Genomic DNA, 26,060 nt, shown 5'->3' with positions numbered 1-26,060 from the left:
ACTGGCCCTTTTCCAGCACGTTTCTAGCTATATGTCCTTGATGGCGAGTAGGCTGGTTCCAATGATGCAATGGGCAGTTTTAACAACCCACTGTAGAACCTTCCTGTCCACTGCAGTGCAGTTTCTGTACCAAGCACTGATACAGCCTTACAACTTATAGGAACTACCAAGTGTAAAGAAGATTACAATTACCAAGAATGATTAGCAATCTTGTCCATGCCCCCAACTTTAATTGGTATCATGGTGGAACACAACAGGCCATTGCTTTCAGAGGAGTTTTTCTTTTCCTTCTACAACAGTCCTGATCATATTCCATTTTTGTGTTTACTATATTTAGTTAATTATAATAAAAACTGTCCCTTTATGTTAATTCAATTCCAAGGCTTTACTTTTGCCAGTGAAAGCTAATATTAAAGTTTTGCACATGTTATCTAAGAAATGTCATCTATACACACGAAGCATTCACTTCAAGTTAAATCTTTCTGTCTGATAAATTAAAGTTCAAAATTAAATGAAGAAACCCTCACCATCAAATTTTTCATATTCAGGCATTTTGGAAATCGTCTCGGATGAACATACAAATGTCTCTGAATTGTTCATATCATCTTGTAGTTCTCCAGCTTCTTCATATTCTAACTCCAATCTTAGCTTGGAATTCATCCACTCCTGTAGTAACTCCTGAGCTACATAGAAAGGGAAACTGTAAATAGCATTTTACAATGGACATTTATATGCCTAACACAGGGCTCTCTCCACAAATGATTTACCCGTGATTTTAAAATGATTTAACTTAAACCCTAAAAGCAGAACACACTACTCTGTAACAATCCAAGTATTTTTGGCAAATGGAATTTTATTCTGTCAAATTGGGGCCTCAGCTAGAAAAAAAGGGAAAATGTGGACAAAGGCAATCTTTCTAATAATGTACTGTGAATGAAAAAAAACATAGGTCATGTGAATCACAATTTTACTGAAATAAAATATTCCCAAGGTTCACTAGATATGGCTTCATCAAATTTTAATAGCTATTGAAATATGCACCAAATGTAATGCAGGTATGCAAATATTTCAATAATTTTGACAAAAAAACTTTTAAGTTGCATATTGTGGTGAACTGTAAATGCTTTTGTTGTCATTTCCAAATCTGATTATTATGAAACAGGGCATACAGGCTGGAAGGGGGAGGAGGGGGCAAATGTAACCTGATTATTTAAAAACAAACTGTGAGAGAAAACGGGAGAGAAAACCAGTTAGCCTCACAGTACTAGGGAAAATGAGAGTTCATTATAGGCAACCCCCACAATATGGGTATTTTTAGGGCAAACATATAGAAATTTGCCCTTACAGATATTCATAAACCACTACACCAAAATTTGAAATACTGGAAAAAAACTCACTCTCACAGAATTCATGTCAAGTAAATAAAACTAACACAAAACTTTTTTAAAGCAGCTGGTTTCTTGACATATGCGTAGATGACGCAAGTTTGCATTACGGAAAATTACGATACCTCATTTCTAGAAGCTTCCCACTTGCAGTCTTTACCTACAAACAGTCTTTTCCAATGAACTTTTGGAAGTTCCAAATGCCTTTAAAATTTGCCTTGCCCTAATTTCGGACCTTAACTTGCGAACCAGTCCTACCTTTCTCCCACAGTATTTTAAAATACAATGATGATCACAGATCCCAATGCGCTCTCCAACAAAAACTTCAGTCACTTTCACTCCCTCATTTTTCAATAGGAGATCCAGTATTGCCTCCTTTTTTCAAGAACTTTCCTGGACACACTTAATAAATTTTGATGTGATTGGGTTTGTCCAACACTTCTGAACATCCAGTAGTTTTCAGGGAATGAATAAAACATTACTTCAACTATGTGTGTGCAAACCACACTTGTAATTTAGAATCAGAATTAGGTTTAATACCACTGGCATACGTTCTGAAATGCGTTGTTTTGCAGCAGCAGTACATTGTGATAGACAATAATCAAATATTGTCCAGTCTACTGACTCAAAGCAGTTCTGTAGCACTCCTCTGCCTCCCTTGACCATACCTTCTCAGCCCTCACCGCTGATGATGCCTATACACAGGGAGTTCAGACTTTCCAAAGTGTGGGCACGGGATGGCACAGTAAGTGATCTTGATGGTGCTGTAACAGTGGTCAAGTATGCTGGGTCTTCTAGTTCCACATGTGATATGTTGGTGGTAGCTGTTCGAAGACTTCTTTAAGCTGGCGTAATTGAAATCTCCCACAATGATAGGGAAGCATCAGGGTGCACAGTTTCATTCCTGTTGATTATGTTGCTCGGCTCCTCCAATGCCTGCCTACGCGATGGCAGATAAAATGGATGACTTAGATGCTCCAGGTTGGGAAGCAGCCTCAGGAGAGAACCACCACATTTGGGCACCACTTAATCTGACCCTTAAGTGCAAACCCACAGTGCCAGAGACTGCAAGAAATACTTAATACAACTATCACACTTTCTGTGATTTATCCCTGCAGTGAGAGAATCATCAAGGGACAATCAAATGAGATTCTTACCTTCAGCATAGGCATTATCATGGTCACGGAGCTGATCAACTGTCTCCATTGTCATAACGTAGCCACCGACCTTTGGAGTTTGCATCTTTTTTGAAGGAAATACTTCTGCTACAGCACATTCAGATGCCTGTTCAACTCTCTATTAAAAATTAATAAATATTTAAATAATGTTAAATAACATTATCTGCATACGTTCCACTTTGCCGCTCCCATCCCAATGAGCTCCATGGTAACAATGTATTCATGAATTCAGTTGGTCATACTTACTTTAATCCAGTCTTGAATATCATCATGATTCATGTTTTGCTGTGAGGGAAAATCACAGTATTGTTAACAACTTTAAAATAATTAACAGATAATGTATATATACAGCCAATCAAATATATTTTAGCTCCTTTGTAATTGAATTTAACAATGGAAGATTTCATTTAGGATAAAAATATTAATATTAATGCACTGATATTTGACACATAACCCGTGTCAAATATAATAATATTAAAAGTATATTCACAAGATGAAGCAGTTAGGTTAATTGGTCACATGGGTATAAATAGGTTGCACGGTCTTGTTGGGCCCAAAAGGACTGTTACCATGCTATATCACTAAATAAAATTAGATTTTAAAATCAAGATTTCTAAATGTGGAGAAGCTTGTAAAAAATGCACAAGCCTGTTTCAAGTTTGATTTAGTGTAGTCAGCAACAATCTAGTTTTCCATCTTCTGCCTGTCAGCTCTTAAAGAAGCCTTAATCTCCTTTTGATTAGGTTTCATTCCTCATATAACTGGCTAAATTGCTTGTGATGTTCTTTATTATTAAATGAGTATACCATCATTAAATATACATAAGCTGTATATGCCACCCACTACCTCACCTCTGCTCCTCCCCCAAAACTACAACTATATTCATTCGATTCTATATGTTTCGTTTTAAACTAGTTGATGGATTTATTTTTAGAGTATATTCAGGAACATCTGGTTAGAAGGATGGCCTAGCAGCTGCAAATTAAACGCTGAAAGAACTTGCTTTGCCTGAGCAAATTTAAGCAAGATTTCAAATTGGTACTACAATTGTGGGACAAGACTAAATTGTTGCTTTCTCTACAAGGAGGACTTGGATGGCTAGAGAAAACACAGGAAAAACATGCTACTTCCCAAACAGCCCACTCAATGCATCAAACATCTCCCGCCCCACAGTCTGCAGATCCCACACTGACCTCATCAGTCACCTCAAAATTGTAGTTGAAACAGGGAGACTGCACAAGAAACAACAGATGCTGGAATCTGCAGCAAAGTCAAATAACTGGGAGGAATTCAGCATGGCAGGCAGCACCTGCAGAGGGAAATGGACATTTGGAACTTTGGGTTGAGGTGAATGGTTTGAGTCCAGAAGAGGGTTTTGAACTGAAACACTAATTGTCCATCTCCCTCTACAGTGGAGATGCTGTATAACATGCTGAATTCCTTCAGTAGCTCATTCCTGACTGCAATGAAAGCATGTCATCTTCACCCAATGGACTGCAGTTCACACAAACTCCCAATCACAATCGTGGGACAAATGTACAATTCTGCTTAAATGCCAATTGGCATGGGCCTCTCAGATATAACTGGTTTATTTGACTGCTAATTCAGTCATGGCTGCAGCCCTTAGTACTGCTGGAGGATTAGGGCTAGCAGTAGATCAGTGCCAGCAGCTGAACTGTTCCAGAGGCTACAAAGTTCAGAATAACAATGACCTTGGCCTCCATAGGCAGAGTAGTTTAGGAACTGGACCATGGCTGGAAGTGGAAGTCAAGGGAACATGCACCAGTCCTCATTGAGGACTGGTGGTCAACATCTCTGAGGATCTATCCAGGGTCCAACATATCGATGCGATTATAAAGAAGGCATGACAACAGCTTAATTTCATAAGTAGTTTAAGGAGAATTGGTATGTCACCAAAGACATTCACAAATTTCTACAAAATACCGTGGAGAGCATTCGAACTAGTTGAAGCACCGTCTCGTATGAAAGGGCTACTGTACAGGATCAGAAAAGGCTGCAGAAAGTTGTAAACTCTTCCAGCTCCATCATGGACACTAGCCTCCCCAACGTCCAGGTCACCCTCAAAAGGCGATGACTCAAAAAGGCAGTTTCCTTATTAAGGACCCTCATCACCTAATCTGCCAATTAAATTTGCCGACGACACTAGATTGGCCTTATCTAAAACAATAACGAGAAGGCCTACAGGGAAGAAGTCATCTCTCTGACAGAGTGATATCAATAAAACAACCTCTCCCTCAATGTCGCAAGAACAAAGGAGCTGGTTGTGGATTACAGGAGGAATGGAGACGGGCTAACCCCTATTGACATCAACGGATCTGCGGTTGAGAAGGTAAACAGCTTTAAGTACCTCGGCATCCACATCACTGAGGACCTCACATGGTCTGTACACACCAGCTGTGTGGTGAAAAAGGCACAACGCCTCTTTCACCTCAGACGGTTGAGCAAGTTTGGTATGGGCCCCCAAATCCTAAGAACTTTCTACAGAGGCACAATTGAGAGCATCCTGACTGGCTGCATCAGTGCCTGGTATGGGAACTGTACCTCCCTCAATCGCAGGACTCTGCAGAGAGTGGTGCATACAGCCCAGTGCATCTGTAGTTGTGAAATTCCCATGATTCAGAACATTTACAAGGACAGGTGTGTAAAATGGGTCAGTAGGATCATTGGGGACCCAAGTCTTCCCAACCACAATCTTTTCCAGCTGCTACCTTCCGGGAAGCAGTACCGCAGCATAAAAACCAGGACCAACAGGCTGCCAGACAGCTTCTTCCACCAGGCCATCAGACTGATGAACTCACACTGATTTGAGTGTACTCTATATTACAGTGACTGTTCTATTTATTATAAATTATTATAAAATTACTATGATTGCACATTTAGATGGAGACGTAACGTAAAGATTTTTACTCCTCATGTATGTGAAGGATGTAAGAAATAAAGTCAATTCAATCCACCTTGGGGACATGAAGTCTTCTCATTACTACCATCAAGGAGGTGGTTGTGGAGCCTGAAGACTACACAATTTTGCACTACTTATTAATTTAATTTTTAAAATATATGTACTTATTGTGATTTATAGTTTCTAATATTATGTTTTGCAATGTACTGCTGCAGCAAAACAACTAATTTCTTGACATACACCAATTATATTAATCCAGACAAGTGGATTTGCAAGAACTGGATTAAGATGTTGTTTTTTGAGTATTTTTGGATAGGTTTGTATGATTGTAAAATCTTTCTCTCAAGGTCCCTGTTTACATACAAAGGCTAGCCTTCAGCAATAGCGGGGCATCTCAATAAATAGTACAACCCTTGCAAGAAGCCAGTGTGGAGAATCTGCAGCACACATCAACAATGTCAGAGAAATCAATAACCAGTGTGCTCTTCAGCACATGCTGAGTGTTCATTTTATAAATGGCACTTTAAAATTATGTTCTTGAAGGGAATGGAGTACCAGGAAAATGTAAGAGAACAAGAAAGTGTTTAAGTGTTAATGCAACTCAGTTTGACAATAGTATTACTCAGTTTGACAAATGAGTATTACTCAAAGAATTACACCACTATGTTTTCTGTGTGTCAACTTGATGTGAAAGAGTGCATTGTAGCCAGAAATACCCTGAATGGTTCTATCTGTTTTATTCAGTCATAGCTAGACAGCAAAAGAACAGGCCTTTTGGCCCAATATGTCCGTGTCACCCAAGGTGTCACCCTAAGCTAGTTCCATATTCCTCTAAACCAGTGGTTTCCAAAATGGCCAGTATCATCCCCCACCCCACTGGGGGCACTGGGAGTTTTTAAGAGGGCAATAAAGATAAAGGGGTTGGTGGGGGTTGGGTGCTCAGTAGCAAAGGAGGCAGCTGAGGGATTAGATGCTTAATTTAAGAAATTAATTACTTATTTTAAGCACTTGATTCTCAGTGCCTCATGACTGATTACAATGATCACATAATCAGCTCAAATCTTGCTAACTCACTATTCTCTTCGACTTTGCTTGAAATGTGTCATAGTTGTTGAAAACCAATGTGACACTACTGTATTTGGCGTATCATGGGAAATCTGGACTGAAGAGATCATGTTATTTCTGGGCCCAGCTGTCCAGTATATGTTAGCTAGTACAATTCCCATACTCTAATCACGCAGAGACAATTTCTGTGAATTAGGGCATGGCGTTTAAAGTTCAGAGTCTGCCCTTTTGAATGGTCATTTATCTAGCCCATGGCCCAATCGAGACATCACTTCCCCACTTTATATACCTTCAGGCAGAGAGTCATATTTTGCCTGAGCTATGGTAACACCATTACTTTCCCCTTTATTGGTCGCAGCGCTTGAGGTTGGACTTAAGCAATAGGTGGTCAACCATGCTCATTTATTCATAACAAAGATGGCAGAAGCAAACCAGACAGAAAAGTGTAGACAGTATAGTGTGGAGTATCTGAAATATGGATTTATATCAGCACCAAGCACCCAACAACAGACAATGTATCTGTCGTGTGAAAAAGTTTTTTTTAAATGAGGCAATGAAACCGCCCAGGCTCCTTCAACACTTGAAGAGAATACACTGTGATAAAGCAAAGAAGAACTTGGTTTATTTTCAGACAACTCATGAAGATTTTCAGAAATGGAAAACACTTCAAAACGTTTTTGCTAGCACTTCACAACAAAACACAAATTGTCCACATGCTTCATACAACATTTCATTGCTTATTGCTAAATCTGGAAAGCTCCATATGTCGAAGGACTGATTCTGCCAGCAGTAAGGCAGGTTCCGAGTACGGTTTTGCATAAAATCAACAGGCAAAATAATTAAAGTGATTATTCTCAGCGGCAACTCTGTTCAAAGACAAATAGATGAAATGTCTGCCAATGTTGTGCAACATACTTAGGACAACAGAATTTGTTCTGCAGCTGGATGAGTCAACTTTGCTAGGCAAAAAATTCTTGTTGGTTCAGGAGCTGTTATTTGCAGATACGAAAGAAAATGGCACCAGCAAACAGTACTACCAAGGGCGACATCCTCAAGATGGGTCACGAAGCAACTCTTTTCACTTCTTTTAATTTCAGATGCGGTTCTGCTACTGTTGGAGCCTGTTGTCTACATTCTGGCGGCGTGTTTTCAGGTCAAATGAGCGATCTGACATTTTACTGCCTCCAAGGGAGTACCACGAGGCCGAGAGCAAAGCATGAGGGGGCACGAGCCCATGATCAACTCCATCTCTTACCGATTAAAGTACTGGGAAGACTACAATCCAGACGGGTGCAAAGCCCAGCCAGTGTTCAGCACCATCTACCAGCCTCTTGCTCACTGCAGCTAGTCAAAGGTGCCTGTGTGTGTGTGTGTGTGTGTGTGTGTGTCTGTGTCTGTCTGTCTCTCTCTCTCGCTGCTCCCCAGGGAAGGTCCCTGCATTCATATGATCTCTCACTCTCTCTCTCTCTCTCTCTCACAATGCTATCAGATGATGGAGCCAGAGCAAGATTTGATCGGTGCAGTTTGTGGATTGTGGACTCCAATTCATATTTATGATGTGTTCTAGATTTAGGTCGCTCTTTTTCTTGTTGCTTATTTGGGCAATTTTAAATCGGGGCAGACTGCAGATAATGAACACTGAGCTGAAATGAAACATGCTTTTTGATTTTGTGTTTTTACTTCCTGTGTTTTTGCTTGTTTTTTTTGTTGCAATTTGCATGTTTTTTTTGCGCGTGGGGAGAGGGGTCAGTTTGATGTTTTCTTTGAATGGGTTCCATAGTTTTCCTTTGTTTTATGGCTGTACCTGGGAAGACAAATCTAAGGAATAAAAGCTGGAACTAACATAATTAACATTCACCATGTAATTCACAGACAGCATGTTGTTGCGAAAACCCAAGTGTTTGGCTGTACAAATCATTAATTGCTGTTATCACAATGGTAAATTAAATCAAGTCCCAAGATCTCAAATTCTCAACTACTTCAAGTTTTATATTGAGAATGATGAGCAGTTTGAACAGTTGCTGTGCACACAAAAGCCAGGTGAGTTTCAAAAGGAAACTGACCAGACACTTTTATGCACTTTTTGACCAAGTTAACCCTACTTAAGTGTAACACTGGCCATCATGACCTTTTCCAATTTCTGAGCCTGAGTTGGAAGAGAAAGAAGTACTACGAGATGATGATCTTCAAGTATACTTTGTCCACCCGAGTGAGCTGCATAAATACATTATCAGAGAGATTTCAGGATCTTCCTTCAATCCAGTTTCCAGCTTTGGTAATACATCCATTCCTGAACACTTGAAGTGAGGAATTAACAGATGACTTTGAGCTGAAGTGAAGTTCAAAAACTCACATCAGGACTTTTGGTTGCAGAAAAAAATCTGAGCTCTATCCTGCACTGTGTGGAAAGGTCAAGGATTTCTTTATTGCCTTTCCAACATTTTTAATGGGGTGCAGTTTCAGTGCAGTAGCCCAACTTCTTTCAAAGTAATAAAGCAGACTGCAATTTACTGAACATGAGATCTGAGACTCCTAAGTGACATTCAGCCTGATGTTGAGAAGCTGATGTCACTGTGCCAAGCCCGTCCACTTCATTGAAAAGTGACAAAGCAATGAAAAGCAATAGTTGGACTACTAATGTAAACTCTAAAATTATTGCTTTAAATTTTTTTTACTATAATTAAATAACTTTATTTGTCATTTTAAATAGATTTGATTAGTTTTCGCAATTATTTGCCACTGCTTTGAATTTGCAGTTCCTATTTTCTTTCACTGTGCATCACAATTCAAAATTCTTTATAGTTATTAATGTAATGGCTGGAAAGGGGGATGGGATGTTACCAAGGGGGCAGTAACCCGAAAAAGGTTTGGAACCACTGCTCTAAACATTTCCAGTTATTCCTGAACTATGGTGTTTTTGTAACTTAACTATAAAATAACAATTTTCCATTTGATAGTGCTGGGAAAGGTAACACTTGGTAATCTACTTTTCCAGGCTTATAGCAAACTGCTGGAGAAACTCAGCAGGCCAGACCACATCTGTGGAGAAAGTTTTCAGGTAACATTTCTTGTCAAGTCTCATCATCTGTATATCTGGTCCAGGTGGAAAGTTTTGACCCAAAACGTCAACTGGTTATTTTCTTCCACAGATGCTTCCTGACCTGCAGAAGTTTGCCTGTGGAGCTACGATATACCACTTTGACTGGTTTCACCTTACCCATTCTACCAGGCACATTCTTAAAGAGTAAAAGACATTTTCTCTTTCAGAAATTCATTTCACATTTCCAAGTTGGAATTATTTATTTCCATCATTTGTTTTCTAGGGATTCTATAATACCATCGTTAAATGTGGCCTTTTCCCTACTACTGACACTAGGCTAACAGAATGGTAGTTTCATGTTTTCCTTCTGCGTTATTCTTGAATAGCGGGGTCTTGCTACTCCGTACAGAACCCATCATATAAACCGCAGACAGGACTTGGATGGGATGAACAAGCAAGAAAAGCAGCGGAGACGGTGTTAAAGGGACTAAGGAAAAGCCATTAGAAGCAACGAGACGGGCGAAAGACAGAACAGTAACAGGCAGTGACTGCTGGGGACTATGACAGCGGTCTCGTTTGTAGAAGCCCTTCCCCAGTTAACTTTCCAAATGCTCTCCAAAAGTCGGTCGCTCAGCTACCTTTGATCCATTTTGGTGCTTGGTGAACCGCTTCCAGCGGAAAAGCCCAGACGTATCATGCTTCAACTCCTCGACCTCTCCCAACATCTTCCGTCGTTTATTTTGAACAATTTGACTTGGAAAGACCCACCGCCGTCGCTTGCTGATCAGCCAGTTGGCAGCGCGGGACACTGGGACTTGTAGTTCTTCCTGTACGGGAGACCTGCTGACATCACGTAACAGAAACCAGCCTGAAACTACAACTCCCAACATCCAGTACGTGCAAATGCGCCACCTCGCCGCTTATCACTATGACAACGACGAACGGCTACAATGAAACATCAAACTCGAAACATAAATATTAAGTTCAAAACTGGAGACTGTTCGTGACAATCAGGAAATTCAAAAATCATAACGGAGAATCAGAGATTTATGACAATGAACGTCCACGTTCATGAATGTTCCTACCTTGTTATTAACATTACATCCCTTCAAAGACTTCCTTCCACAGGTTGAACCAGTCCACTCTGAACCTTCTATTTTGTCCACCGGTGCATTATGAAGGGAGAAATGTAATCAATTTGTGGCTTTCCTTCAACTTCATTTATCTTATGAGGCATTCCCTCAAAGTCCTCTATATCTTCTAGCACAATGCATAACCTCTAGGGTCAGCATTTAGTGGGACGGCAGGTGCTTGATGGTGCAGGAAAACATCATGTGATTAGGGAGTTGGCTTACTCCTTTCATCATTCATGAAAGACAATGTTCTGAAGGATCTTGATTGTATGTATCCAGGTTTTTCACATGCTGCTTTTCCTCAAGCAGTTAAAAGCCATACTGGTGCAGTGAAGGACAACAATGTTGTGTTACATCGTTGGTCCATGTCATAACAGAGAAGTTCAGTCAAATCAGATAAGTGGTCCATATTTCCACTTCTCATGCTGGGCTTTTATTGTCAGACAGCAGTGTTGAGGTTGGAGAGGGATCTTTTGTGAATGATAAGTGAAAGATCCGTTCTTTTCTGTGCTAGCTTTCACATGATCCATCTCTGACTCGCCTTCATCTCCCTGACCTCTTTATCTTAATTTCTGTGGTAGTCTCCCAACCCATACCCATTATGTCCATTGTCTCTCTCAGTACAATTGTGGCTTGAATGCATGCCAGTATTGAGAGCAAAGAATGGGAGAAACTGAGGACTCTGTAACAATGATGATACCTCTAGATTAGAAAATTATGATTTCAAGCCCCAGCAGGGGCATGAGCACAAAAGTCGGAAAAATACTTCAATGCAGTACTGAAGGTGCACTAATAATAATAATAATAATAATAAGTACTTTATTGATCCCAAGTGGGAAATTATTTCATTACAGCAACACTTAAAAACACACTTAGCAATAATAATAATTAATAATAACAATAATAATGATAAATATAATAATAATATTAACTAATAATAAAGCACAGAATAATAATATTTTGGCAATGTGCAATACTGTGCAATAATAAAGTATGAAATAATAAAACAGTCTATTGTACTATGATGTATGTTCTCCTGTTGCACAGAGATGAACTGTTGTATATGGTTATTGCACTTGGTAGGAAAGGTTTTCTGTAACAATCTTTGTGACAGTGGAGCTGAATGAGCCTGTTTGAAAGGGTGCACCGCTGCTCATTCAGTAGGTCATAGAGAGGATGTGCCTGATTGTCCCGAACTGATATGTCCGGGTTGTAGCCAAAGACAGATCCATCCTTTTTGATGAGCTTATTTAGTCTTTTACATCACCAGCACCGATGCTGCTCCCCCACCATAAAGCTGTAAAGAAGACTGCATTTGCTACACAGTCAAAGATGCCAAGATTTAAAGTTGGCCAGATCTTTCCTCCCTATCTTATCCGTTGTTTAATTAGTCATCAAAAACACAAAATAGAAGATTGTCAATACCTCCAGTTGAACTGTCTTTTCCTGTCTTTCCCCCTAGTCATCAGTCTGTGGTTTTGTAATGCCATGTGCTCATTTGTTTTCATGCCCCATGTGTTCCTGTCTCCGCTCCTGCTCTACTCCGGCCCCTGTATTACTGAGTACTCCATCTCTCACCAGTTTCTCATTATTTCCTGTTTTGCTGCCACCTGTGTCTCATTGTGCTCCACCTATCATCTGCCTCTCTGTATATTGCTCAGTGTATTTCAGTCCTGTGTTTTCACTTGTATGTCGTCAGATTGTGCCAGTGAGTTTTCCTGAGCCCTTCCAGCATTTGTATCTGACCTCTATCCATCTGAATATTGACTCTGCCTGTTTCCCGATTCTGGTTTTTGGATTTCTCTGGAATTTTTGATCTCTGCCTGAACCTTGATGCCAACTTTGTTCACCCCGCCCCCCCCCACCCCCTGGATTTGCTACTCAGTAAATATCATAGTGCGTACAGTACATGGTCTGCAATTGGGTCCCTGATTCTGCATCCTGACAAAGATATAATAATAATTTCTTATTTGTTTCTGTAGCCTTTAATCTGTGTTTTTTATTCTACTTTACAAATGTGTTTAGAATTCAAATCACTTTGGAACAGTATGAAATATTATTTACAGTTGATCTATATTTAATATTCACAGAAAACTTAAGAAATGAATAAATCAAGAATTATTTACAATGGTGTGGTTGTTGGACTTGCCATTCTCACAAACGTCATCAATCAGAATTTCATAGCATAGTAAATAGATATTCACACAAAACATACTGCAGACATTGGAAACATGAACAAATAAAAACAGAAACAGCCACTCAGGTCAGACAAGATCTAGGAAAGAGAAACAAAAAAAAAATCCAAAGCAATTCTGATTGAATAACAGAAGTTATTTTTGATGGACATTGTTCTTTGATGCTGGAGCCAACTCTCTGAAAGAGCTGTTCACTTGTTCTTAGTTGCTTTTGATTTTTCACTTACAGCTTTCAATTCCAAATATTTTTCACTACCCCTCTTAAAATCTCTGATGAATATATTATTTTTGTTTTAGGATATTAAGAACCAGAATGTCTATTTATCTCTTGTTTGCTTTTGGTGGTAATCTATAATTTTATTCCTTTTAACAAACTAAGAAAAAGATTTGCCCCTACTCACTTTAATTTCCATCACAATTTTCCTTAGAATTTTCTTGCCAAAGTACTCATGAAGAATAAAAACTGGCCACTATCTCAGCTACGAGGAAATCTGCAGATGCTGGAAATTCAAGCAACACACACAAAAAATGCTGGTGAAAGCAGGTTGTCAGGCAGCATCTATAGGAAGAGGTACAGTTGACATCTATAGGAAGAGGTACAGTTAACCTGGGGAGAAAGAGAAGTGGGGAGGTGAGCCTGGAGGGTGGACGGCAGGCAAGAGTTATAGTGAGAGGGACAGAGGGAGAAAGCAGGATCTCCCAGTGGCCACACATTTTAATTCCACGTCCCGTTCCCATTCTGATATGTCTATCCACGGCCTCCTCTACTGTCAAGATGTAGCCACACTAAGGTTGCAGGAACAACACCTTATATTCCATCTGGGTAGCCTCCAACCTGATGGCATGAACACTGATTTCTCTAACTTCCGCTAATGCCCCTCCTCCCATTCACACCCCATCCCTTATTTATTTATTTTATACACTTTTTATTTTTTCCCCTTTTTTTTCTCCCTCTGTCCCTCTCACTATAACTCCCTGCCTGCTCTCCACCTTCTGGCCTCCCCTCCCCCCTTCTCTTTCTCCTCAGGCTTCCCGTCCCATGATCCTCTCCCTTCTCCAGCTCTTGGCTCCATCCCTCCCGCTCCTGTCTTCTCCTATCATTTTGGATCTCCCCCTCCCACTTTCAAATCTCTTACTAACTCTTCCTTCAGTTAGTCCTGACGAAGGGTCCCGGCCCGAAACGTTGACTGTACCTCTTCCTAGAGATGCTGCCTGGCCTGTTATGTTCACCAGCAACTTTTATGTGTGTGTCACTATCTCAGCTTCTGACTTTGGTATGTATATATTTAAAATCTGGATTAGACATGCTTAATCCTGTTAACTGGCAAAGATAAAATAAGAAAATGAGATGCTGGAAGCTTGGAATCGAAACAAAAATTCCAGAGAAACTGAGCAGGTGAAGCTGCACTGATGAAGGGACTTCGACCATCCTCTGGCTCTCCTTCAGGTTCTACCTGACACGCAAGAGAAAAAAATAAGCATCATGTAGGAGAACTAGCGGGAAAAAGAAACACTCAGTTACCTCCCCTCATCAAAGCTCCACACCTTGAGAAAACAATTACCTAGGATAAATTATGATGACTCTTGAGATTGTGTATAAGACACAGAGAGGTTTAAGCTGATAGATACATAGAGTCTTCATTCAGCAGAACAAATGGCTGTATTCTTAGAGAACAGCAATTTCAACAGCTCAATGTTCAAAGTGCATTTATTATCAAAGTATATATACATCATACAACCTTGAGACTCATCTCCTAACAGGCAGCCACAAAACAAAGAGATCCCCAAAGAAGCCATTAAAAAAGGGCTGTCAAACGCCCAATGCACAGAGAGAAGAAGAATCTTGCAAACAATAAAAGTAACCAAATAACACTCAGAACTGAAGTTTTACGAAAGCCACAAAGCCAGGCATCACTGCAGCTGGAGTAGGCTACAGCCTCAGTTCATCGCTTTCCTGAGTAAACGTCACGGAGTAGCAAGCAGAACTGAGCAGAACCAGCCAGAACTGGCCCGTCCCTTGCCTCCAGTCCTGACACCCTGACCTTTTTAATCTGGTCTGGCGTTCAAATCGTCCAAACATTGTGCCATTCCTCCCTCATGGATAGCTCCGGGACCCGGACTCTGCCATCACAATTCAGCCCATACTCGACCTTTCCAATTCAGCCAAGCGCTTATATTAATCAGACATTGGGGCTTTCCTTACTCCCGCCTCCACCATGCCTCACCTCTCCATTGTTAGCAGTGATCGTTATTAATAAAGTGTTTAGTAGTATTCATTGCTCCCTTTATCAATATGTAATACAATTGAAGCATTTCTCAGACTCAAAACATCGACAGTAATTCTGCTGAAGTACATATTAAGTAAGAGAGCACATTGTAACTGATAAGCCACCTCTGAATGTTCACACATTATTGTAGGGACAAGTAATACTCATGGATGGTTTAAAAGTTCATAGAATAGAGAACCCTGACATCCAAAATAGTGTCTTGAGAGATGACTCACTGGATACACAAATATCCCAGTTATTGATAGACAGAGCAAATATGCCTATAACCGTGTTTGATGTGCTAAGTGAAAATATATATATAGTCTGAAAACTTCATTGAGCACCATCACAATAAAGGGAAATAATTAGCTGAAGGTATTTGATGCCGGGTTTGATGTAGGTAAATTACTATAGCCCCCTTGTCTAATGTTTGATCAATGCACACAAGAACATCTCATAGTCATGTCAGTCTGCAAATCATATCACTAGGGAGGCCTCCAGCTGTGGGCCAGTAGTCTGGGTTCTGAAGATAGTTCTGTGTGTTTACAAAGCTGTCCTTTTAATTTCTGTTCAAAACTGATCACTACTTGTAATTCACATTTGAACTGGCTTTTTTGAAGACTGGCTCTTACTTGTATTCATGCCTACTATCCACATAATTCTTGAAGGATATCCTATGTCTAATGACCTCTGTATACCCCAAGAACTTTTGAGGTTGTACCAAAATGTATTAATGAGGACAGTGCAGTAGATGTGCTTTACATTTGCTTCAGTAAGACCCTCAACATGGTCTCACATAGGAGACTAGTACAAAAGGCTGGGACTCATGGGATCCACAGCATAGAGAGGGTTGTTTTTGTGATTGGATAATCAATGCTGGGACTCTAATATGCATGTGGATGTAGGCGGCATAATCAGCAAGTTCAGTGGTCTTAAACTATGGAGTGATATCGATGCGATGGGGAAATGATTAAGAAATGGCAGGTGGAGTTTAATCACACATGTAAAGTGATGCATTTGAGAGTATTAATGAACGCAGGATATATACTAATTATAGAACATAGAACACAGAATAGTACAGCACAGTACAGGCCCTTCGGCCCACAAAGTTGTGCCAACCCTCAAACCCTGCCTCCCATATAAGCCCACACCTTAAATTCCTCCATATACCTGTCTAGTAGTCTCTTAAACTTCACGAGTGTATCTGCCTCCACCACTGACTCAGGCAGTGCATTCCATGCATCAACCACTCTCTGAGTAAAAAATCTTCCTCTAATATCCCCTTTGAACTTCCCACCCCTTATCTTAAAGCAATGTTCTCTTGTATTGAGCAGTGGTGCCCTGGGGAAGAGGCGCTGGCTATCCACTCTATCTATTCCTCTTATTATCTTGTATAACTCTGTCATGTCTCCTCTCATCCTCTTTCTCTCCAAAGAGTAAAGCCATAGCTCCCTTAATCTCTGATCATAATGCATACTCTCTAAACCAGGCAGCATCCTGGTAAATCTCCTCTGTACCCTTTCCAATGTTTCCACATCCTTCCTATAGTGAGGTGATGAGAACTGGACATACTACTCCAAGCAACAGGAATTCTGCAGATGCTGGAAATTCAAGCAACATACATCAAAGTTGCTGGTGAACGCAGCAGGCCAAGCAGCATCTATAGGAAGAGGCGCAGTCGACGTTTCAGGCCGAGACCCTTCGTCAGGACTAACTGAAGGAAGAGTGAGTAAGGGATTTGAAAGCTGGAGGGGGAGGGGGAGATGCAAAATGATAGGAGAAGACAGGAGGGGGAGGGATAGAGCCGAGAGCTGGACAGGTGATAGGCAAAAGGGGATACGAGAGGATCATGGGACAGGAGGCCTAGGGAGAAAGACGGGGGGGGGGTGACCCAGAGGATGGGCAAGAGGTATATTCAGAGGGACAGAGGGAGAAAAAGGAGAGTGAGAGAAAGAATGTGTGCATAAAAATGAGTAACAGCTGGGGTAGGAGGGGGAGGTGGGGCCTAGATGAAGATAAGATGAAGCCACACTCAGGTTGGAGGAAAGATGAAGCCACACTCAGGTTGGAGGAACAACACCTTATATTCCGTCTGGGTAGCCTCCAACCTGATGGCATGAACATTGACTTCTCTAACTTCCGCTAGGCCCCACCTCCCCCTCGTACCCCAGCTGTTACTCATTTTTATGCACACATTCTTTCTCTCACTCTCCTTTTTCTCCCTCTGTCCCTCTGAATATACCTCTTGCCCATCCTCTGGGTCACCCCCCCCCCGTCTTTCTCCCTAGGCCTCCTGTCCCATGATCCTCTCGTATCCCCTTTTGCCTATCACCTGTCCAGCTCTCGGCTCTATCCCTCCTCCTCCTGTCTTCTCCTATCATTTTGCATCTCCCCCTCCCCCTCCAGCTTTCAAATCCCTTACTCACTCTTCCTTCAGTTAGTCCTGACGAAGGGTCTCGGCCTGAAACGTCGACTGCGCCTCTTCCTGTAGATGCTGCTTGGCCTGCTGCGTTCACCAGCAACTTTGATGTATGATACTACTCCAAGTGTGGCCTAACCAGAGTTTTATAGAGCTGCATCATTACATCGCGACTCTTAAACTCTATCCCTCGACTTATGAAAGCTAACACCCCATAAGCTTTCTTAACTACCCTATCCACCTGTGAGGCAACTTTCAGGGATCTGTGGGCATGTACCCCAAGATCCCTCTGCTCCTCCACACTACCAAGTATCCTGCCATTTACTTTGTACTCTGCCTTGGAGTTTGTCCTTCCAAAGTGTACCACCTCACACTTCTCTGGGTTGAACTCCATCTGCCACTTCTCAGCACACTTCTGCATCCTATCAATGTCTCTCTGCAATCTTTGACAATCCTCTACACTACCTACAACACCCCCAACCTTTGTGTCATCTGCAAACTTGCCAACCCACCCTTCTACCCCCATATCCAGGTCGTTAATAAAAATCACGAAAAGTAGAGGTCCCAGAACAGATCCTTGTGGGACACCACTAGTCACAATCCTCCAATCTGAATGTACTCCCTCCACCACCACCCTCTGCCTTCTGCAGGCAAGCCAATTCTGAATCCACCTGGCCAAACTTCCCTGGATCCCATGACTTCTGACTTTCTGAATAAGCCTACCGTGTGGAACCTTGTCAAACATCCACTGCACTATCCTCATCTATATGCCTGGTCACCTCCTCAAAGAACTCTATCAGGCTTGTTAGACACGATCTGCCCTTCACAAAGCCATGCTGACTGTCCCTGATCAGGCCATGATTCTCTAAATGCCCATAGATCCTATCTCTAAGAATCTTTTCCAACAGCTTTCCCACCACAGCTGTAAGGCTCACTGGTCTATAATTACCTGGACTATCCCTGCTACCTTTTTTGAACAAGGGGACAACATTCACCTCCCTCCAGTCCTCCGGTACCATTCCTGTGGACAACGAGGACATAAAAATCCTAGCCAGAGGCTCAGTAATCTCTTCCCTCGCCTCATGGAGCAGCCTGGGGAATATTCCGTCAGGCCCCGGGGACTTATCTGTCCTAATATATTTGAACAACTCCAACACCTCCTCTCCCTTAGTATCAATATGCTCCAGAACATCAACTTCACTCATATTGTCCTCACCATCATCAAGTTCCCTCTCATTGGTGAATACCAAAGAGAAGTATTCATTGAGGACCTCGCTCACTTCCACAGCCTTCAGGCACATCTTCCCACCTTTATCTCTAATCGGTCCTAACTTCACCCATGTCATCCTTTTGTTTTTCACATAATTGAAGAATGCCTTGGGGTTTTCCTTTACCCTACTCGCCAAGACCTTCTCATGCCCCCTTCTTGCTCTTCTCAGCCCCTTCTTAAGCTGCTTTCTTGCTTCCCTATATTCCTCAATAGACCCATCTGATCCTTGCTTCCTAAACCTCATGTATGCTGCCTTCTTCCACCTGACTAGATTTTCCACCTCACTTGTCACCCATGGTTCCTTCACTCTACCTTTCTTTGTCTTCCTCACCGGGACAAATTTATCTCTAACATCCTGCAAGAGATCTCTAAACATCAATCACATGTCCATAGTACATTTCCCTGCAAAAACATCATTCCAATTCAAATCCGCAAGTTCTAGCCTTATAGCCTCATAATTTGCCCTTCCCCAATTAAAAATTTTCCTGACCTCTCTGACTCTATCCTTTTCCATGATAATGCTGAAGGCTAGGGAGCAGTGGTCACTGTCCCCCAGATGCTCACCCACTGAGAGATCTGTGACCTGACCTGGTTCATTAGCTAGTACTAGATCTAGTATGGCATTCCCCCTAGTCGGCCTGTCCACATACTGTGATAGGAATCCATCCTGGACACACTTAACAAATTCTGCCCCATCTAAACCCTTGGAACTAATCAGGTGCCGATCAATATTAGGGAAGTTAAAGTCACCCACGATAACAACCCTGTTATTTTTGCACCTTTCCAAAATCTGCCTCCCAATCTGCTCCTCTGTATCTCTGCTGCTACCAGGGGGCCTATAGAATACCCCCAACAGAGTAACTGCTCCCTTCCTGTTCCTGACTTCCACACATACTGACTCAAAAGAGGATCCTGCTACATTCCCCCCCCCCTTTCCGTAGCTGTAATAGTATCCCTGACCAGTAATGCCACCCTTCCTCCCCTCCCCCCCCATCCCTTTTAAAGCACTGAAATCCAGGAATATTGAGAATCCATTCCTGCCCTGGTGCCAGCCAAGTCTCTGTAATGGCCACTACATCATAATTCCATATACGATCAAGTCCAAGGGATTATCCAACAAGGAACTTGGTGTGTGAGTTCAAAGATCCTTGAAGGTGACAATACAGTAGATAATGTGGTTAGGAAGGCATATGGGATACTGGCCTTCCTTTGTCAAGCCACTGAATACAAGAGCAGGGAGGTCGTGCTTCAACTTTGTAAAGCATTGTTCAGACCTCAGCTGAATTCACCACAACATAAGAAAAATGTGACAGTGTTGGAGAGGATACAGAGAAGAATCACAAGGATGTGGCCTGGGATGGAGCTTTTCAGTTATGAGCAGAGGTCGGAATGGCTACTTCTGTTTTCCCGGCATTGAGGGGCATGTTTAAGGTATATAAAAATATGACGGACAGAGAAACATAGACTGCAAGAATCTTTCCACTTATTACAGGTAATTAAAACTAGAGGACACAGATTTAGGGTAAGATGTAAGAGAATTAAAGGGGATCTGTGAGAATTTTTCTCACCATAGAGTGATAAGTACCTGGAATTCATTGTCTGAAAGCAGTCACATACAGCTTTTAAGAGGTGTCAAGATGAGCAATTGAATCACCTACGTATTGAAGATTACAGGCCATATGTTGGAAGATGGATTAATATAGAAGGGTGCACACTGGTGTGGATATGGTGGGCCAAATGGACTATTTTTATGCTGTATAAATAACTATGATAGTAGAAAGTTAACTACCTCTTGTTTACTTTATTGCGCACAAGTTTTCTGCTCAATATATTAATAATCAAAGTCAAATAAGTTTATTATCAAAGTATTTATCTGTCACTATATACTACCTTGAGATTCATTTTCTTGCAGGTATTTCAAAGTTCAAAAAGTTCAAAGTACTTTTATTATCAAAGTGTGTATACTATATACAGCCCTGAGATTCATCCACAGCCACGAAACAAAGAAACCCAATAGAAAGACACTGTCCAATGTGTAGAAAAAAAACAAATTATGCAAACAATAAAAATAGGCAAATAACATTCAGAAATGAAGTTCACAAAAGTGAGTTCACAGCCACGAAGCCAGTCACGGCCAATCTAGGAACCCGCTCGTCGCGGTCCACAGTCTCAGTTCAGTGCAGAGACAAGTAAACCTAGCGAGCAGCGAGCTAATAACCAGCCTGTTCTTCGCCTTCTGCTCCTACATTTTGCCCTTTTCAATCTGGCCAAACAGCGGGTCTCGCTTTCGAACCTGGGCCCTTCCACTTCAATACACTCCCCAGTGCAGGACCCGCCATCTTGATTTGGCCCGTACCCAACCTTTCCAATTTGGCCCGGCGCTTAAATCGGTCAAACCTCGGCTTGTTCCTTGCTCTCGAGCCTGGGTCCCACCGCCTCGTACAGGTGGTTCAAAAGCTCGACTCCAACAGGAAAACTACAGGCTTGATGGACTGGTCTGTGTCCATCACTTTCTGTAGACGTTTCCATTCCTGGGCACTGATGCTTCCATACCAGGCTATGATGCAATCAGTTAGAATACTCTCCACTGTGCATCTACAGAAGTTTGTCAAAGTTTTAGAAGACATGCCAAATCTACACAACCTTCTAAGTAGAGGGACTGTTGTGCCTTCGTTGTGATGGACTAATGTACTGGTCCCAGGGCAGATCCTCTAATATGATAACACCGAGGAATTTAAAGTTACTGACCCTCTCCACCTTCGAACCCCTGATGAGGATTGACTCATGACCTCAGGCTTCTTCCTCCTGTAGTTGATAATTGGCTCTTTGGATTTGCTGATATTGAGTGAGAAGTTGTTATTATGGCACCATTCAACCAGGTTTTCAATCTCTCCCCTGTATGCCAATTTGTCACTTCCTTTGATTCAGCCAACAATAGTGGTGTCATCAGCAAAATTAAATATGACATTAGAGCTGTACTTAGCCACATAACCATAGGTATAAAGTGAGTAGAGCAGGGGGCTAAGCACACGGCCTAGTAGTGTACCTGTACTGATGGTGATCATTGAGGAGATATTATTGCCAATTTGTACTGACTGGGGTCTGCAAGTGAGGAAATCAAGGATCCAATTGCATATGGAGGTATCAAGGCCCAGGCCTTGGAGTTTATTGATTAATTTTGAGGGGCTGATGGTGTTGAATGCTGAGCTGCAGTCAATGAAGCACGTCCTTGTGTATGCATCTCTATTGCCCCCGTGTTCCAAAGATGAGTAAAGGACCAATGAAATGGCATCTGCTGTTGACCTATCACAAATAGGAGAAAATCTGCAGATGCTGGGTCCTAACAACACACACAAAGTGCTGGAGGAACTCAGCGGGCCAGGCAGCATCTATGGAAAATTGTTAACAGTCGACCTTTCAGGCTGAGACACTTCATCAGGACGGGAGAGAAAAGATGAGAAGTCAGAGTAAGAAGGTGCGGGGAGGGGAGGAAGAAATACAAGACAGTAGGTGTCTTGGAGGGGGAGGGGTGAAGTAGAGATCTGGGAAGTCAATTGGTGAAAAAGATAAAGTGCTGGAGAAGGAAGAATCTGATTGGGGAGGGCAGAAGCCCATGGGAGAACGAGAAGGCGAGGACCACCAGAGGGAGGTGATGGGCAGGTAAAGAGATAAAGTGAGAGAAGGAAATGGGAATGAAGAATGGTGAAGGAGAGCAGGGGCCATTACCAGAAGTTTGAGAAATTGATATTCATGCCAACAGGTTGGAGGCTACCCAGACGGAATATAAGGTATTGTTCCTGCAACCCAAGTGTGGCCTCAGCTCTCCAACCTGAGAGCAGAATAAGGCTTTTTATTCAAGAGCTGAGAAGATGTCCTCTTTCTTCAAAGAAAAGGGCTTCCTTCCTTCACCACCAACACTGCCTTCACCAACATGACTTCCATTTCGCACCTGTCACACCTCACCACATCCTCCCGCAATCCCACCTACCACCCCATTGCCTCCGCGCCAGCACATAATTCTCCGTAACTTCCACCATCCCCACCACCAAGCATATCTTTCCCTCCACCTCATTTTCTGCTTTCTGCAGGGATTGCTCCCTACGTGACTCCCTTGTCCATTCGTCCTTCTCCATTGATCTTCTTCCTAATATTTATCCTTGCAAGCAGAACAAGTACTACATCTGCCCCTACACCTCCTTCCTCACGACCATTCAGGGCCCTAAACAGTCCTTCCAGGTGAGGCAACACTGCACCTGTGAGTCTGTTGGGGTCATCTACTGTATCCGGTGCTCCCGGTGTGGCCTGCTGTATATTAGTGAGACCCGATGTAGATTGGGAGACTGTTTCACTGAGCACCTACGCTTCATCTGCCAGAAAAAGCGGGATCTCCCGGTGGCCACCCATTTTAATTCTACTTCCCATTCCCATTCCCATTCCCACATGTCAGTCCATGGTGATGAGGCCACACTCAGGTTGAGGAACAACACCTTATATTCCATCTGGGTCACCTCCAACCTGATGGCATGAACATCAATTTTTCTAACTTCCGGTAATGGCCTCCCCTCTCCTTCACCATTCCCATTCCCTCTCTCACCATATCTCCTTACTTGCCCATCACCTCCCTCTGGTGCTCTTCCCCATTCCCTTTCTTCCATGGCCTTCTGTCCTCTCCTATCAGATTCCCCCTTCTCCACCAATCTACTTCCCAGCTCTTTACTTCATCTCTTCACCTCTCCTGGTTTCATCTATCACCTACTACCTTGTATTTCTTCCTCCCCTCCCCCGCCAACCTTCTTACTCATCTTTCTTCTTCAGTGCTGATGATGGGTCTCGGTCTGAAACATCGGCTGTTTACTCTTTTCCATAGATGCTGCTTGGCCTGCTGAGTTCCTCCAGCATTTTGTGTGTGTTGTTGACCTATTGTGACAGTAGGCATATTGGAATGGATCCAGTCACACCTCCGGCTGGAGTTGTTCTGCTTCATGGCCAATCTCTTCAAAGAATTTCATCACTAGAGTATGTAAGTGCTACTGGATGATAGTCATTGAGGCAGGTTACCATGATCTTTGTGGGTATTGGGATGATTGAAACAGGTAGCCACCTCAGATTGCCAAAGTGAGAGGATGAAAATGTCCATAAACACTCCATTCAGTTGGTTAGCACAGGTTTTCGGAATTCAGCCAGATACTCCATCTGGGATTGATGCTTTCCGTGGATTCACTCTCCTGAAGGATACTTTCCCATCAGTCTCAGAGACTGAAATCACAGGGTCATCGAAGGCTGTGGAAGCTTCTGTGGTGTCCCTATATTCCGTCGGTCAAAGTGACTATTAAAGACATTGAGCTCCTCCAAGAGTGAAACCTTGTTGACATTTCTGTCGTTTGGTTTCACTTTGTTGGAGGTGGTGGCAGTCAAGCGCTGCTACAGCTGTTGAACACCTCTTGTACTTTCCAGGATCACCAGTCCTGACCTGGTCCTCAGCAGATTGCGAATCTTTTAGCTCATCCACGGCTTATGGTTGAGGAAGATTCAAAATGATTTTGTGTGGAGACATTCATCCACAAATGTCTTTATAAAGCCCGTAACAGCTATGGCATATTCATTCAGGTGCTCCGATGAGTCTTTGAACATGGCCCAGACCACCAACAAAGCAATTCTGCTATCACTATTCTGCCTCCTATGGCTACCTCTTTGTTGTCCTTATCTCTGGTGCTTTGCTCTTCAGCGTCTACCTATACTAAAGAATCAAGATTGGTTAATGTCATTTCCCAGTACACATGTGTAAAAGAGAATGGAATAATTGTTATCCTGGATGTAACGCAGCATGAAACAAAACACAATTAGGTAAAGAACACAATATAAAAAACACAATACATGTAAGATAGCTTACATACATTTATTCATTGTATGTCAATGATGTTGGGGGAGTCCAGAACCAGAGGCCACAGTTTAAGAATAAGGGGTAGACCATTTAGAATGGAGTTGAGGAAAAACTTTTTCACACGGAGGGTTGTGGATCTGTGGAATGCTCTGCCTCAGAAGGCAGTGGAGGCCAATTCTCTGGATTCAAGAAAGAGTTAGATAGAGCTCTTAAAGATAGTAGAGTCAAGGGACATGGGGAGAAGGCAGGAACAGGATACTGATTGTGGATGATCAGTCATGATAACAGTAAATGGCAGTGCTGGCTGGAAGGGCCGAATGGCCTACTCCTGCACCTATTGCCTATTGTCTATTGTCCATAAAGTGATATTAAACACAGGAGTGTCTGTACATAGGGTGACTGACAGGAAATGATAAAGTAATGGTGATTATGGGTGTGGGGGAGCAGATTAGTGGGTAGAGGTGTTCATCAGGCTTACTCCTTGGGGAAAGTAACTGTTTTGAAGGCTGGTGGTCCTGGCATGGATGCTACATGAGGACGAAGCTAGAGAAGCCAGAGCTGGCTTTGCCATCTGGATCTCAATCATCAGGAACCTGGAGTCCTTCCCCAGAGGCATCAACGATCACCTCATGGTAATGAGGCTGCCTCTGAGAGCTGACACTCATCTGACTCTGATCAGTGCCTACACGCCCACCATGACCTACACCTCTGAACAGAAGGAACTGTTCTACCAGGGACTCGGCCAGCTACTACACTCTGTCTCCAAAGACATCAAAATCCTGCTACTTGGTGACTTTAATGCCCGAGCAGCAGTGAACATCAGTCTTATCCGGAAGTCATTTGCAAGCATGGCCTTGGAAAGGAGAATTCAAATGGGCAGCCACTACTCACCTTCTGCACAGAAAATGGGCTGACAATCACCAACACTCTCTTTCAGCTTCCAGACATCCACAGGGTAACCTAGATGCACCCACGCCCCAAGAACTGGCACCTGATTGATTATGTGATCACAAGGATTGGGACATCAGGGATGTGATCATCACCAGAGCGATGAGGGGTGCAGACTGCTGGACTGTCCACATCCTGCTGAGAAGCAGGCTGTCATTTCAGATCGCCGGGGTGCACAGGCGTCAGCAGGCTGACACTGAGCGGAAGCTGAACATTCAACAGCTCGCTGACCCCAGCATCAAAGAAGAGCTGATCAGAAAACTGGAGGAACAACTTGAGCAACTGCCTGAGAAAGCAGACCCAGAAACAGCATGGCTGTCTTCAGAGACGCTCTGTACAGTGCTGCAAGTGCCGTTCTC

General features: G+C 42.5%; 1 protein-coding gene across 4 annotated transcripts in view; it reads right to left on the bottom strand.

Annotated features, from left to right (window-relative positions):
- ccdc191 (coiled-coil domain containing 191) overlaps nt 1-10,395 on the bottom strand; it is a 58,099-nt gene extending 47,704 nt beyond the window's left edge. For all 4 annotated transcript variants that reach the window (XR_010018352.1, XR_010018353.1, XM_063050980.1 and 1 more), the window contains exons 1-4: nt 10,227-10,395; nt 2,810-2,848; nt 2,543-2,681; nt 528-683 (exon numbers count right to left, since the gene is read on the bottom strand). Coding sequence is in view for 2 of the 4 variants with exons in the window: in XM_063050980.1 (XP_062907050.1) it covers nt 528-683; nt 2,543-2,681; nt 2,810-2,848; nt 10,227-10,313 (421 nt within the window). In the remaining 2 variants the exon portion in view is untranslated. The remainder of the gene's footprint in view (nt 1-527; nt 684-2,542; nt 2,682-2,809; nt 2,849-10,226) is intronic.
- Between the last annotated feature and the right edge of the window lie 15,665 nt (nt 10,396-26,060).

The sequence above is a fragment of the Mobula hypostoma genome, chromosome 6 (genome assembly GCF_963921235.1).
Source record: "Mobula hypostoma chromosome 6, sMobHyp1.1, whole genome shotgun sequence".
NCBI classification, from domain to species: Eukaryota; Metazoa; Chordata; class Chondrichthyes; order Myliobatiformes; family Myliobatidae; genus Mobula; species Mobula hypostoma.
This window is presented reverse-complemented; position numbering and strand designations above follow the sequence as displayed.